The sequence below is a fragment of the Rhinoderma darwinii genome, chromosome 2 (assembly GCF_050947455.1).
Source record: "Rhinoderma darwinii isolate aRhiDar2 chromosome 2, aRhiDar2.hap1, whole genome shotgun sequence".
In the NCBI taxonomy this organism is placed as follows: domain Eukaryota; kingdom Metazoa; phylum Chordata; class Amphibia; order Anura; family Rhinodermatidae; genus Rhinoderma; species Rhinoderma darwinii.
In genome coordinates, this window is record NC_134688.1 from 405,008,808 (window position 1) to 405,025,166 (window position 16,359).

At 42.7% G+C, this 16,359-nt stretch overlaps 2 protein-coding genes across 2 annotated transcripts in view; both read left to right on the forward strand.

Annotated features, from left to right (window-relative positions):
- LOC142741884 (fibrinogen-like protein 1) overlaps nt 1-16,359 on the forward strand; it is an 84,957-nt gene that overhangs the window by 19,113 nt on the left and 49,485 nt on the right. The gene's annotated exons all lie outside the window — the stretch shown is intronic.
- LOC142741883 (protein FAM200C-like) lies at nt 3,800-5,110 on the forward strand. Its single transcript, XM_075851205.1, has one exon. The coding sequence runs from the start codon at nt 3,800-3,802 to the stop codon at nt 5,108-5,110; it is 1,311 nt and encodes a 436-aa protein (XP_075707320.1).

Below are 16,359 nucleotides of genomic sequence, written 5' to 3' on the forward strand. Positions count from 1 at the left end.
CTTTTTTGTGAAACAGCAACCCCCAACATATCCTTATCATTGTTCAGGCTATACTGGGAGCTGTAGTTTTATGCTGTACAAATTTATATGGCAGGGGTAAAACTGAATTTGCAAATGATCTCTGTACTGAACTTAATTTGTGCTTGTGCTGTATATATGTACTGAGCTTTGTTCTGGTGCTGGATATATGTACTGAGCTTGGTTATGAAGTTATATACATCATAACAACCAAGCTCAATACATATATACAGCACCACAGAGAAGTAAAACCAAAACCAAGCTAAGTACATATATATATCATAACAACCAAGCTCAAAACATATATACATGTACTGAGCTTGGTTTCGGTGCTGTATTTATGCACTAAGCTTTGTTATGGTACTGTATTTATATGCTGAGCTTGGTTCGGGAGTTCTGTATATATATGTACCGAGCTTCTCTTTAGGGCTGTATATATGTATTGAGCTTGGTTCTAAATCTGTATTTATATACTGAGCTTGCTTCTGGTGTTCTATTTATGTACTGAGCTTGGTTCTGGTGTTGTATTTATGTACTGAGATTAGTGCTGGTGTTGTATTTATGTATTGAGCTTGGTTCTGGTGTTCTATTTATGTACTTAGCTTGGTTCTTGTTTTGTATTTATGTACTGAGCTTTGTTCTGGTTCTGTATATATGTACTGAGCTTGGTTCTGGCACCGTATCTGTGCATTAGCCAGGAGATTTGTCGCGGCTTACTGCGCACACCGCACTGTCCTCCACAGTGCACAGCCTAACAAAATGGGCCAAGCACGCTTAGGATATTGCATGTGCACATATAGGTCTATACGTAATGGGTGAGTTTAATATAATGTGTGTGGGTAGGTAGGTATGTACGTTTATGTAATTAAATACATAGTGTGGAAATCCAGTTAAACATTCTGGACAGGGAATGTATTTAGAATCCACTTTAATATAGGGTGTATTTGGAATATTGTAATTGTTTTATTTGATTATTATAATCACCCCCCTCCCCAATGCGTATGTCTTTGTCGGCAAAAGTTTGAATCCCACTTCTGAGTGGTCCCCCTACCCGCGCTCGAGTAGGCACATAGTGCACTCATACAAATATTTACTGTACATATAGACAGCATACATCATCACAGTCACTTATGCGTCCATAAAATAAATTGGGTAATTTATTTAACAAACTAACCAGTATATTATTATATAGACGCATTGGCTGGCTAAGATGACATGTAGACGGAGCGTCAGACTGGCCAGTATCCTCCCCGGGCCCTGCCTCCACAGCATCGATGCAGCATATCCTTATGCTCTTTGCCTGGTGTACAGTAATAGGTAAGGAGCAGACCCTCCTCATGTAGGCTTGTGGCTTCCTCGCTGCGCTCATTGTTATTACCATAGCAGGGGTCTACTGACGGTTCTACTGTATAGTCTACAGGTGCTTTTCGAGGACACTGCTGCTAGCCATGCCAAAGTGTAATGATGAAATCTGCTTATAAATTTCTATATCCACAGGACAGGATTATTACATTACCGACCTTACTGCACCACATTGTTTTGCTTTATAGCCACACATATATACCTAGTTCTAAGCTCCACTTACTTACTGAAGTATTTAGATTAAGCAAACAACAAAACCCTTGACGGATCCCTAATAAAGTATGTTATAAGTCAATGGGGTCCATCGGGCAGGCTAGGATCGTACGAAGGATCTGACACAGAATTATGGCTTCCGTTAAGAATAGTAAGCCATATCGCAGATGTGGACAGAGCATAAATCTCAAATCAGCCAACAAATGTGCAGGACTATCCTACAAACCAGACCACAAAATGGTCAGAGTATATGCTAATTTACATTAAAAAGGGCATTTCTGACAGTTTTGGGGGTGTTCCCTGACAGAATGGGGTAGGCTTACAAATATCCCATGATTTGTGATTTAGATCTATATATAAACTGTAAAATTGTTTCAAGGATGGACTTACTCTTTAAAAGAAGACAAGTCTGCATATACACTATCTGGCCAAAGGGATATGGACATGTGACCATCACAACTATATGAGCACCCAAAACCATGGGTGTTAATATGGCGTTGGACCCCCTTTTGCAGCTATAACAGCCTCCACTCTTTGAAAGACTTTCCACCAGATTTTGGAGTGTGTCTGTGGAAATTTGTACCCATTTATCCAAAAGTGCATTTGTGAGGTCAGGAACTGATTTTGGATGAGAAGGTCTGGCTCGCAGTTGACATTCCAGTTCGTCCCAAAGATGGTCGATGGGGTTGACGTTAGCGTTCTGTGCAGGCCACTCTAGTTCCTCCACAATAAAGTTATAACATCATGTCTTTATGGACCTCGCTTTGTACACTGGGGCACAGTCCTGCTGGAATAAGAAAGGGCCTACCCCAGGCTGTTGCCACAAATTTGGAATCATACAATTGACTAAAATGTCTTTGTATGCTGTAAATTACCCTTCACTGTAAATAAGGGGCCTAGCCCAAACCCTAAAAAGCAGCCCCAGACCATTATCCCCAAATATTACAGTAGGCACTATGTATTCCGGTAGTTAGCGTTCTCCTGGCATTCATCTATCAGATAGTTAATCTGCCAGATAGTGAAAAGTGATTCATCAATCTAGAGCACGCTTCCACAGCTTCAGAGTCCAGTGGCGGTGTACTTTTACAACACTCCAGCCGATGTTTTGCATTGTACATGGTCATCTCAGGCTTGTGTGCCGTTGTTCAACCATGGAAACCTTTTTCATGAAGCTCCTGACACACTGCCCTTGTGCGGATGTCAGATCCAGGAGCAGTTTGGAACTCCGTAGTGAGTGATAAAACAGAGGATGGGAGATTTTTCTATGTGCTGTGGACTGGGTGGCCCCATGATGGCACAAGGCCCAATTCATACAATAAAAATAAACAAAATTAAAGACACCAGACCCAAAATATGTAGATAAAAAGGGCGCAATGTTTTTTAAGGGTTACCAAAATAATAATACTTGAATCAATAATATAATGAATACTTGAACCAAATAAATAATTAAAAGCCATTATAATTAAAATCACAATAATAAGAATCCAGTTTAAAAATCAGTCCACCCAGCAATAGCTGGGAGACAAAAAATATCACTAATAAAACACTGCGACACGCATAAACTGACAGCGGAGCTGCGGGAAAGCTGGACTTTTAAAGCAGGATTTTTCCCGCCGTTCAGAATGAATGGCCAATCAGCGAAAGAGTCCTGGTGCTGGGCAGAAGAACAGTATCTTCCAGAAAAACGCCAGAGTCTTCCAGGTAAGAAAAGACCAATCAGCGACAGCTTCCTGGTGCTGGGGAGAAGATCAGAATCTTCCAGAAAACCGGTAAGTACCAACTGCAAGAAATAAGGGAAATGAAGGGGGGGACAGACCGAACCACCTAGAAAAGCAGAATTAAATAACCAGCAAATACAAACTTGAATTAAAACATGAATGCTCCCATGCGATCGTGTGTCCCCAAGCAATACTTCTCTGGAGGGGCCCTATCATTCTGTGAGTTTGGGTGGTCTACCCCTTCGTGGTTGAGCTATTTTTACTCCTAGACCAGTGGTTCTTAACCTGGGTTCGATCGAACCCCAAGGGTTCGGTGAGTCAGTCTCAGGGGTTCGGCGGAGGTCAAGACACATATCCAACTCATATGATTCGTGATGACACGCCCTGCTTGGCCATCATTGGCTGCAGGTGATCCTGCTACATCGCTTGGCCTATCTGTGCTGCAGGGAATTTGGTGCACTCAGTAGTCGAATCCCTTCATACTGACTATGTCAAGCAAAAAAAGAAAGTGGTCGGACAAATATGTACAGTATGGATTCACATGTATAACGGAACGTGATGGGAGTCAGCGTCCTAACTGCATGATTTGCTATGCCAAGTTGAGCAATTCTAGTCTAGCACCGGCAAAACTAAGAGAACACTTCCTTAATCTGCATGGAGATGGGAAATACAAGAATACAACGCTCGCTGAATTCAAGGTGAAGAGAGCCAAAGTCGATGAAAAGGCTACTCTGCCTGTTCTTGGCTTTGTACCCATCAACAAACCGATCCTCACAGCATCGTACAAAGTTTCTTACCTGATCGCAAAGCAGGGCAAGCCACACACCATTGGTGGAACACTCATAAAAACAGCTGTGTTGAAGATGGCGAATATCATGCTGGGAAAAGAGGCTGAAGTTAAGTTATCCCAAATTCCTCTTTCAAATGACACCATCAGCGACAGAATAGAGGACATGAGCAAAGACATCTTGACTCAAGTAGTTGCATATCTGATTTCAAGCCCGGCAAAATTCAGCCTTCAACTCGATGAGACCAGAGATGTTTCCAATCTAAGCCAGCTTGCTGTATTCGTGCGCTATGTGAAAGACGACGTGATAAATGAAGATTTTTTATTTTGTAAGCCTCTTACAATAACAACTAAGGCAGCCGATGTGAAGAAACTTGTGGATGACTTTTTCAAAAACAACAATCTTTCGTGGGATATGGCTTCTGCAGTTTGTTCGGACGGAGCTCCAGTCATGCTGGGAAGAAAGTCTGGTTTTGGTGCGCTAGTGAAAGCCGATGCACCACACATCATTGTTACGCATTGTATTCTGCACAGGCATGCATTGGCAACAAAAACCTTGCCTCCAAAACTGGCTGAAGTATTAAAAATTGTAGTGGAATGTGTGAACTATGTGCGAAATAGTGCTCTAAGGCACCGCATCTTCAGTGAGCTGTGTAAAGAAATGGGCTCTGAATTTGAGGTACTTCTGTACCATTCTAACGTTCGGTGGTTATCCCGGGGACAAGTGCTAAATCGTGTTTTTGCCGTGCGTGTGCAATTAGCCCTGTTTTTGCAAGAGCACCAACATTGTCATGCAGATTGCTTCAAAAATTCTGAGTTCATTCTCATTTTAGCGTACATGGCTGATATCTTCGCAGCTCTCAATTATCTCAATCAACAGATGCAGGGCGGTGGAGTCAACATCATTGAAGCGGAAGAAAACCTGAAGGCTTTTCAAAAAAAGCTACCGTTATGGAAACGACGAACAGAGAGCGATAACTTCGCAAACTTTGTCCATATATGGACACAGTGAAGTCAGGGACTTCTCGTGGAGCGTAAACACCTGCCACAGCGCCGGGGATTCCGCTACAGAAGTCCCTGACCTCACTGTGTCCATATATGGACAGTGAAGTCAGGGACTTCTCCTGGAGCGGAATACCCAATCCCCGGCCACATCGTTGCCGAAGCAGTGGCCGGGGATTGGGGATTTCGCTCCTACAGGGAGCAAAAAATACCCTCCTCCTCCTCACATGCACTTCGCACTGTGAGGAGGAGGAGGAGAGAGCGAGTGACGGAAGACACGGCCGTCACTCGAAACACATTCCAGTGATGGCCGTGTATTACCCTGCCCCATAGACTTCTATGGGAGCCGGGTGGCCAGGGAAAATGGACGAAAATAGGGCATGTCCCATTTTTTGACGCCCGGGAGTCCCAGACTGTCAAAAAATCGGTCGCGTGAATAGCTCCATTTGGGGTCTATTGTTCCTACTGCAGCAGTGTGATGGCCGTTTAAATAGGGCCTTACATAGCTGCAAAAGCAATATTGCAAAGCAAAAGCTTTGCTATGAGTCAGCTAATGCTCCGGCTCAATGTCTTTAACTATTGTTTAACAGCTTGTACAATATTATGGGCGGCTATGTTTGTTTCAGATGTTTTCTGGAATAATGTAAACGGAAAACATCAGGCTATGTAAACATTTGAATAGGTTCTTTTTATATAATAAATTGTTTTTTATTTTTTATTGACTTTTGTTAAAGAAAATGTTTTTGCTTGTTATGATACTTCTATATATCCTGTATACATAAAAGCTGTATCGTTCTCTCTTAGCCGCATCCATCAGTTCAACTGAGCTATGTAGTATTGTTCAGTTTATAGAAGATGTTCGTAAATTGCAAGCTGATTTGAACACACTAAGTGTTTGGGCGTCCACTTGGTAAATGAGGATTAATGTAGATAAATGTAAAATTATGCACCTGGGTACGAACAACCTGCATGCATCATATGTTTTAGGGGGAGCTACACTGGGGGAGTCACTTGTTGAGAAGTATCTAGATGTACTTGTAGATCATAAACTAAATTTCAGCATGCAATCTCAATCAGCTGCTTCTAAGGCCAGCAAGATATTGTCGTGTATTAAAAGAGGTATGGACTCGCGGGACAGGGATGTAATATTACCACTTTACAAAGCATTAGTGAGGCCTCATCTAGAATATGCAGTCCAGTTCTGGGCTCCAGTTCATAGAAAGGATGCTCTGGAGTTAGAAAAAATAAAAAGAAGAGCAACGAAGCTAATAAGGGGCATGGAGAATCTAAGTTATGAAGAAAGATTAAAAGAACTAAACCTATTTACCCTTGAAAAGAGATGACTAGGGAGGACATGATTAACTTATAGAAATATATTAATGGCACATACAAAAAATATGGTGAAAACCCCTCAAAAAACAAGGGGGGCACTGACTCCGTCTGTAGAAAAAAAGGTTCAATCTGCAGAGGTGACAAGCCTTCTTTACTGTGAGAACTGTGAATCTATGGAATAGTCACCGCAGGATCTGGTCACAGCAGGGACAGTAGATGGCTTTAAAAAAGGCTTAGATAATTCCCTAGAATGAAAAAACATCAGCTCCTATGTGTAGAAATTTTTCCCGTCCCTTTTCCCATCCCTTGGTTGAACTTGATGGACATGTGTCTTTTTTCAACCGTACTAACGATGTAACTATGTAACTATGTAACTGTCGACTCAGTTGAGGATAGGACCTGTGTGACACACAGGATTCACCTAATATCAATCAAATCTAAGTTCTTCAACTTTATTTATTGATTACATAATTTTTTGCGAAAAATGGGAAATATATTTTTTTTTCAACTTTTAGTTATTTAAATTCTTTATAATATTTTTAAATATGTTACTTAGTCCTCCGAGGGGACTTTACCATGCAATCGTTAGATCACTACATAAGTACATATACATAGTACACTGCAATACTTAAGTACTATTAAGCCTCACCTCTGGCGAAGTCTTCAATTGGCCTCCTACTGCCATGGCAACAGATCATCAGCCCACAATTTTGTCGCAGGGGTGGGGCGATCGGTGTAAAGAGGGAACCCCCTCTCTCTGTCTAATCGCTCAGATGCCGCAGTCGCTATTGAAATGTAAAAGTAAATCTTATGAGTCTATAAGAGCTCATGCACACTACCGTATTTTGTCTATATAGCTCTACTGTACTTTCACATGCCTATGAATAAGAAGACACTGACCAGCCGCTGCTTTGCTTTTTAAAAAGTGTGATGCCAGTGATGTGAATTTAATTGACAAGAGGGACTCTTTCATGCAGTGGCTGCTGGTTTCCTTTCTAAAGAAAAAAACCCAAAAACCTATCCCCACCACATTTGTTGCTCAGCCCTTGTGTCCCTAAAAAATTTTTTTGCAATAGACTTATTTATGTTTCAAATTCTACTTTGTCCAACTTCTGCCAGACTGCAGTAGTTTCTTCCTTTCTGTGTTTAGATTGTGAGGCAATGATGTAAAGGTCCTTTTACAACTGGCCCATTTTGGCCGTGTAAACGTGCGCCGATCAACAAGACATCTTCTTGATCGGCGCTCGGTTGCTCCTTTAGAAGGAGCTATGCATGGGCTATGCTCGTTACGATCGCTCATCCCCATACATTTCTATCATGTCGTCAGCACTTCTCCCTGTTGACGAAACGATATGATCAGCCGATGAACGAGCATTTGCTCATTCATCGGCTGATCGTTGCCCTGTTTAAACAGGGCAATGATCGGGAACAAGAGTTCTGTGAACGCTCGTTGGCCCGATAATTGGCCCATGTAAAGGGCCCTCAGTTCAATAGTGTACATCCCATTGTGATGTTATTGGTTAATCTGAAACAGAGGTGTAAATTGAAGCTCCTGTACCCCAAAAAAACACATTTAAAACAGGGCCTCAAACTATCACTATTCACTTAGCGCTGGTCTGCTCATATATGACATTGGCAACCATCAGGCAACTACAACGTTTTCACACCTTTTAATTCGGTCCCTGCTCTAATGTGTTCAAATCTTTTTTTTTTTTGCAAGTCGTTCAACTAGCCAGTGATCAGGCTTTAAGATCACAAGTGAAATTATACTAGACACTTGTGATAATAGGAAAGAAATTCCACTACCTCTTATACACCAAATACTTTCTCCTAAAAAGTCAAATAAAATGCACCCTATGTGGTATATGTAAAGAAAGATTTGTGAGATTTTTCATCTCATACCCAAACCCAAACAGATTATTACAGCTAAACATTTTCTAACTGAACATTAAAGAACAGCAATGTAATATATGATCATAAAAAGGGCAGGATCCCTTTAAACAAAAAGACAGCAGATTTAAAAAATGCACAATCTAGACGCATACATCTCTGGAAGCTTGCAGAGATACACCACATGTCTTCATTGAGTCTGAAATTACAGGGAAAGCATTCCCTCTGTTATGCCAATGTTCTCTCCATGTGAGATCAGTAATCTGGAACAGGTGACATTCAGAATATAAATTATTGTGGCCTAGAAACATAGAAGGGTACTGACTACTGAAAACTATTGATGAAAAAAGTTTGCACAGAATGCAGGAGAACAACTTCCAGGATCAGATTCTGAAGAAAACCCCTTGAGAAAGCTGACGGCGAAACGCGCATCTGGGTCCTGTGGTGGTGGTCGTTGGTGCAATTCTTGTAGAAGATGGGTCTGTTTAACGTGGTGGCCTTATTTATGTGGTTCTCTGACCTGACACTAGTCTAAATTTGTTTATACATAATTTCTATTCCTCTGGTGAACATTTGTTGCCATTGGGTATAAACATTGTGCTTTTCTAGGGGGTTGTTTTTTCAACCTATGTACTATCCCACTTGGGTATTTGGCTCTGTGTAGTGGACTATTTCGATTATATATATATATATATATATATATATATATATATATATAGCATGTAATGTATTGATTGCACTTTATAACTATATATGTGATTTTGTATATTCGACCACCACCTCAGTTTTGTCTTTTATGTGATTTTAATTGGTTTCATGAGACAGCCACCATGATGTGTGTTTTGTTATATATGTAGTAATAAAGATATATTGGACTAGTTATGTGTTGATTTACTATATAGTCTTGTGGTATACTTTTTTTTATAGGTGTTGCTACATTCTGAAACATTCAGTAGTCTACATTGTGGTCTGAGAATTAATGATCCCGTCTATTTGATTTGCCTGTAGATGCTCAACCATCTTTTGTCCTTTAAAACAGAAGACAATAAAAGTTCAGCCATAAGACTGCATTATAGAAGGTCTTAAGCTGTGTGCACCATCCTTTTAATCTACTAAAGACGTCCTCACATTTTTGGCCTCCAATGGTCACCTCTCTATAAAAATCTGAAGAAACATGTATGCTGCATTCAGTAGAAAGCTTTTATATGTTTATTGTCTACACCACTGGCGTAGCTATAGGGGTCGCAGCGGTCGCAATTGCGACCGGGCCCCGAAGCCAGGGGGGCCCACGGCCCCCCGCACCACATCAATAAAAGGTTACTATAGTAACTCGGGCCGCGGGCCCCTGTTACTATAGTAACATACTTTACTTACCTTCCTGGTTCCGGATCGCAGCGGAGGTCCTGACGTCAAGCGCTGTGCGCAGCGCATGACGTCACAGCGCTATGCCGCCGCGCACAGCATCGAGACTACAGAACTCCCGCCGCGGCCGAAGAGGAAGGTAAGGTTAGCCCTGACTGGCGGGGTCCGTCTCCCGGGACCCGCCAATCAGCTGTTTTGAAGGGGCCGCAGCACTCGTACGAGAGCTGCTCCCCTTCATTCCGGTCACACTGTGAATCGGTGTCGGCGATTCACAGTGTGAGCGAGTAGTGAAATGAAGGGGAAGCAGCTCTCGTACGAGTGCTGCGGCCCCTTCAAAACAGCTGATTTGCGGGTCCCGGGCGACACATCAGCTATTGATGGCCTATCCTGTGGATAGGCCATCAATGTTTAGGGACTGCACAACCCCTAAGCCTACGATGTAGCAGGCTTAGGGGGCCCATGAGACAGGATCACAGATTGTGTGATCCTGTCTGCTGGGCCCTGTATCTAAGCCAATCACATGGTAGGCTTAGATACATGGCCCATGCGTGATCCTGTCTGCTGGGCCCTGTATCTAAGCCTACCACACTGTAGGTTTAGATACAGGGCCCCAGCACACAGTAATCTTATACTGTATAAGATTACTGTCTGCTGGACCCTGTATCTAAGCCTACCTTGTGGTAGGCTTAGATACAGGGTCCCACAGACAGTATCACACATGGGCCCTGTATCTAAGCCTAACACACGTGTTACTAATCATTTTTTGTGTGTTTTCTTACAGGTTCGGTCGTTGGACTACGGCGGATTCCAGGACTACTTCGATGACAGCTTTTTTTTTATTAATAAAATGGTTAATGAGGGTTGTGTGTTTTTTTTTTTATTTCAATAAAATATTTTTTCTATGTCTTTGTGGTTTTTTTTTAAACTATATTACTACCGCCTTAGTAATGGCCGCCGGCTGATTGACAGCGTCCATTGCTAAGGCGGGACTTAGTGTTAGCTGCTGCAGAGGCTAACACTAACCCCCTTTATTACCCCGGTACCCACCGCCAGCAGGGGTGCTGGGAAGAGCCAAGTACGATCCAGTACCTCACCATCTGTAGTGATGGTCGGCCACTGGGGTGGCCGCAGGCTGGTATTATCAGGAGGGGAAAGGCCAAAAACAGTGTCCCTTCCCATCCTGGTAATGCTGCCTGCTGCTGCTTTATTGTATCTGGCTGGTTATGAAAATGGGGGGGACCCCACGTCATTTAAAAAAATAATAATAATAATAATTGGAAAGAACGATGTCGGGTCCCCCCCAATTTTCATAACCAGCCAGATACAACACAGCAGCAGCAGGCAGCATTACAAGGGTGGGAAGGGCCACTGTTTTTGGCCTTCCCCAGCCTAATACTACCAGCCTGCGGCCACCCCGGTGCCTGCCCGTCACTACAGATGGACGGGTACTGGTTTGTACCCGGCTCTTCCCAGTACCCCTGGTGGCGGTGGGTACCGGGGTAATAATGGGGGTTAGTGTAGCCTCTGCACCGGCTAACATTAAGCCTCGCCTTAGTAATGGAGATTGTCAATCAGCCAGCGGCCATTACTAAGGCGGTGATAATAAAGTTTAAAAAGATACAAGCACATAGAAAAAATATTTTATTGAAATAAAAAAACACAACCCTCATTAACCATTTTATTGAGAATAAAAAAAACGCTGTCATTGAAGTCCTCGTATCCGAAGTCCAACAACCGAACCTGTAAAAAAAACACAAACACACAAAAATAATCAGTAACACATAAAGAAGCTACATTATTATTCTTACCTTTCCTGGGTCCAGCGCTGGAGCCGCAATGTCAGCGAGCTGGGCCCTGTATCTAATCCTATCATGTGTGATACTGTCTGCTGGGCCCTATATCTAATCCGATCATGTGTGATACTGTCTGCTGAGCCACTGTATCTAATCCTATCATGTGTGATACTGTCTGCTGAGCCACTGTATCTAATCCTATCATGTGTGGTACTGTCTGCTGAGCCACTGTATCTAATCCTATCATGTGTGATACTGTCTGCTGAGCCACTGTATCTAATCCTATCATGTGTGATACTGTCTGCTGGGCCACTGTATCTAATCCTATCATGTGTGATACTGTCTGCTGAGCTGTGTATCTAATACTATCATGTGTGATACTGCCTTCTGAGCCACTGTATCTAATCCTATCATGTGTGATACTGTCTGCTCAGCCACTGTATCTAATCCTATCCATAGTTTATAGGGTCGTAGTGCTATAGATATGCTATGCTGTCTCATATACACACTTTTTTTTGGGGCGGACACATATGTATTGGGGCTATTTCCCTGACATTTTAAGCCCTGAGGGTATGTTCACACGGCAACGTCCGTTACGGCTGAAATTACTGTGCTGTTTTCAGGAGAAAACAGCACCGTAATTTCAGCCGTAATGGCATGTGCAGGCGTCTTTTGCTGCGTCCATTACGGAAGTAATTGAAGCTGGTTTTCCATGGAGTCCATGGAAACGGCTCCATTTACGTCTGAAGAAGTGACAGGCACTTTTTTACGCGCCGCCTTTTGACAGCGGCGCGTAAAAAAAATGACCGTTGGCACAGAACATCGTAAGACCCATTCAAATGAATGGGCAGATGTTTGCCGACGCTTTTGAGCCGCATTTTCGGACGTAATTCAATGCTAAAACGCCCGAATTACGTCCGTAAATAGTGTGTGTGAACCCAGCCTTAGTGACGCCCTGGCTGCTAGTGCTGCATTGTTGGGTCACTTAGGAGACCCAGCGATGCAGCTGAAAGCGGACCGTCGGCCATGAGAAGTTGGGTGGGGGGGCCCAGTAAGAATTTTTGCATCGGGGCCCATGAGCCTCTAGCTACGCCCCTGGTATACACCCAAAGGCCCTGACCACTAAATTCAGTTTTTGTTTTTTTTATGACATCCAACTTTTCTTTTGCCTTTTCTACTATTCTTGTAAAAAAAAAAAAAAATTATCAACCAGGGGCGTAGCTACAAGAGGTGCAGAGGTAGCAGTTGCACCTGGGCATTGGCGCCTTAGGGAGCCCCATAGGCTCCTCTGCCACATAAGAAATCTCCAGTTTTAGAAATGAAACGTGATAGGAGGGAGGGACCCTGTTATAGATTATACATTTGGGTAAAGGAGATTAAAGTCACGACTCTTATCAACGTTTTTATAAATATATAAAAGATTTGATTGTAGTACATATAAGACAAATAAAAAGTCACGCAATGGATAAGGCGACATCACCAGAATAAAACACATGGGATGTACTGGTGCACAGTGCAAATGTCGTTTACAATGATAAAAAGTAAGCTCAAACACACGTAGATACAACCGTATACCACTTAAGGGATACCTCTCAATAGTGATGGGCAAATGTAAAAAGTCAGGACTCTATGTTCATATAGTCTAATGGGGAAATATGTATAGGACAAATGCCATGTTGAAATCTAGCCCTGAAAACACAAGTTGTTTCTACATATGTTACTTTTTATCATTGTAAACGATATTTGCACTGTGCACTTTAATTCATATGTATACTCTCATTGTCATCGGCACCAGTACATCCCGTGTCTTTCATTCCGGTCATACCGCCTTAAACTGGTATTGCATGCCCGGCCTGGGCCCTGTAAACGAGCGCTGATCAGCTCGTTGATCGGCACTCCTTTGCTCCTTTCACAAGGAGTTAGTATGGGGACGAGTGCTTGTTATTCCGATCACAAGTCCCCATAAATTTTTATCATGTCGGCAGCACGCCTTCTTGTTTACATGTAGATGTGCTGACGACAACGATAATATTTTGGAAATTTAAAACGATACGATCAGCTGATGAACGAGCGTTTGCTTGTTCACCTGCTGATCACTGCCCTGTTTACACAGGACAATTATCAGCAACCAGTGTTCTTTGAATTCTCATTTGCCCAATAATTGGCTGGTGTAAGGGTATGCCCGGACGTGGCGGAGTTCTTCCGCCACTGTCCGCATCAATGCCGCACAGAATCTGCAATTCTGTTACGGCTTTGCCTAAAATGGGCATTAAATTGATGCGGACTAGCAGTTGCGTATTGAGGGGAAGAGGGCTTCCCTTCTCTCCATCAGTGCAGGATAGAGAGAAGGGACAGCCCTTTCCCTAGTAAAAGTAAAAACAAATTCATAGTTACCTGGCCGTTGTCTTGGTGACGCGTCCCTCTATCGACATCCAGCCCGACCTTCCTGGATGACGCGGCAGTCCATGTGACCGTTGCAGCCTGTGATTGGCTGCTTCCGTCACTTGGACTGAAACGTCATCCTGGGAAGCCGGACTGGAGGAAGAAGCAGGGAGTTCTCGGTAAGTATGAACTATTTTTTTTTCAGGTTGATGTATATTGTGATCGGAAGTCACTGTCCAGGGTGCTGAAACAGGTACTGCCGATAGTTTAACTCTTTCAGCACACTGGAAAGGGACTATTTACTGACGTCGCCTAGCAACGCTCCCGTAATTACGGGTGCACACACGTAGTCACCCGTAATTACGGGAGCCCCATTGACTTCCTCAGTCTGGCTGTAGACCTAGAAATACATAGGTCCAGCCAGAATGAAGAAATGTCATGTTAGTAAAACCAATAAGCTCCGCAGCACACATAACATCTGTGGACTTCATTGCGGAATTTTGACTCTCCATTGAAGTCAATGGAGAAATTCCGCAATGAGTCCGCAACAAGTCCGCTACATGTCCGCAACAGTCAGTGTATGCTGTGGACACCAAATTCCGCACCGCGGCCTATGCTCCGCAGCGGAATTGTCCGCAACATGTAAACAAACTCTACTAAAAAGCTGTGGAAGGCAATGGAGAAACGTGTGCGCTGCGGATTTCCGCTGCGGACTGTCCGCAGCGGAATTCCAGAGCAATTCCGCCACGTCTGGTCATGCCCTAAAAGGGCATTTATCCATTGTGTGACTCTTTTTATTTGTCTTATATGTACAAAAATAAAATATTTTTTTTTCATTAACACTGGTGTTTAGTCTCTTGGTTTTGTAGATATATAGACTTAGTTTTGGTGAGATGTACCACTTTATTGGTCCGTATACATTAGCATACAAACTATATGTATAACTACGATGCATGCAGCTACACGCATAGCGCATATGTATGATTTTTGTTACCTATATGTAAGCACTTTTTTTTTTAAAATAAATATGTTGTCTATTCTGCCATCTTGTGAATTACACATTGAGTCCCTTCCTTAGTGAATATCACAAATAGACCGGCCATTAACAGTTGACCCACTATAAACACCATATAGGTAACTATTTATATACAAATAACTATTAATATACAATAACTAATTACTATTTATATACAAATATGTGTAAGGCCTCATGGCTGTTTTATGGCTTTGTACTGCCTCTATGTTGTACGGAGACTTCTATCGGGCTCTACTGTTACTCTTTATGAAAACAATTTCATATGAAGGCATGTGAAGGTTTCCTTTGCCGGAAACTGTACACATCTAACATTAAAAAAAATCATGGCTTGCTCCATCAGATGCCATTTTACAGAGGTATTCTCCAACATACTGCGCCACATAGAGTCTACTATATTGGTGTGGATATAGGTGGATATTAATGTGTAGAAGGATTCCCCTCTTAAGTTAAAGACCATCGTCTCCGAGGAACCTCTGACATCCATTAAAAGCAATGCACCCCCAATGATTGATGTCAATGGGCGCCATTAATGTAGTTCACCCAGAAAGTCACTAGCACAGCAGTTCTCAAATAACCTATTGCTGGGGATCGCTGTTGAGCTTCTATACAAACAGACACTATGATATAATTAAAAATTTTATCGTCATTTACATTTTTAAATAAATTGTTATCAGCTGTTTCGAACCCAAGCAATGGAAGCCTTTAAAGAAAGCATTTAATCATAGTTATGAATGCTTTCCTTTCTGTAAAGCGTTATGGGAAAGACATCAGTCTGCACAGGATATTATTATCTCAGCTAATAGTGCATTGTGCTCAGGGTGACTGGCTGGGCAGCGAACAGGCGGAGGGGAGGGGGCAGCTAAACTGGGATCATAAAGTCAGCTGAGCGATGAGAAAAAAAAAAGCTTTATGAGAAGAAGGAAGACATGAGGAGAGCAATCCTCATTCTGAAGAGTGATACTTAAAACAACTTCACTGTCCGTTACAAAGCAATGGATCCAACAATAAAGAATGACGAAGAAACAGCATGATACAATATGACTGTAAGGCCCTGTTCACACAGAGTTTTTTTACAGGCAGAAAATTCTGCCTCAAAATTCAGTTTGGAATTTTGAGGCAGATTTTGATCTGCCTGCACGCCGTTTGCCGCGTTTTTCACAGCATTTTTCGCTCGCGCACATTGAGCGCCACAGGCAAAAACGCCACAAAATACGCTTTCTCTGCTTCCCATTGATGTCAATGGAAGGTCAGAGATGTAAATGGCCGAAGATAGGGCATGTCGCTTCTTTTTCCCGCGCGCGGGAAAAAAACGCCTCCTCCGCCTCCCATTGAAATCAATGGGAGGCATTTTGGCCGTTTTTTAGCGCGTTTTCCGACGCGGTTTCCGCGTCAAGAAAAGTGTAAAAAAACTCAGTGTGAACAGGGCCTTAGAGCATGGAACAGGGCCTTAGAGCATGGACAAGA

Bases quoted from the DNA above. Each gene is read 5' to 3' on its own strand.
- LOC142741883 (XM_075851205.1), top strand. From the start codon at position 3,800: ATGTCAAGCAAAAAAAGAAAGTGGTCGGACAAATATGTACAGTATGGA.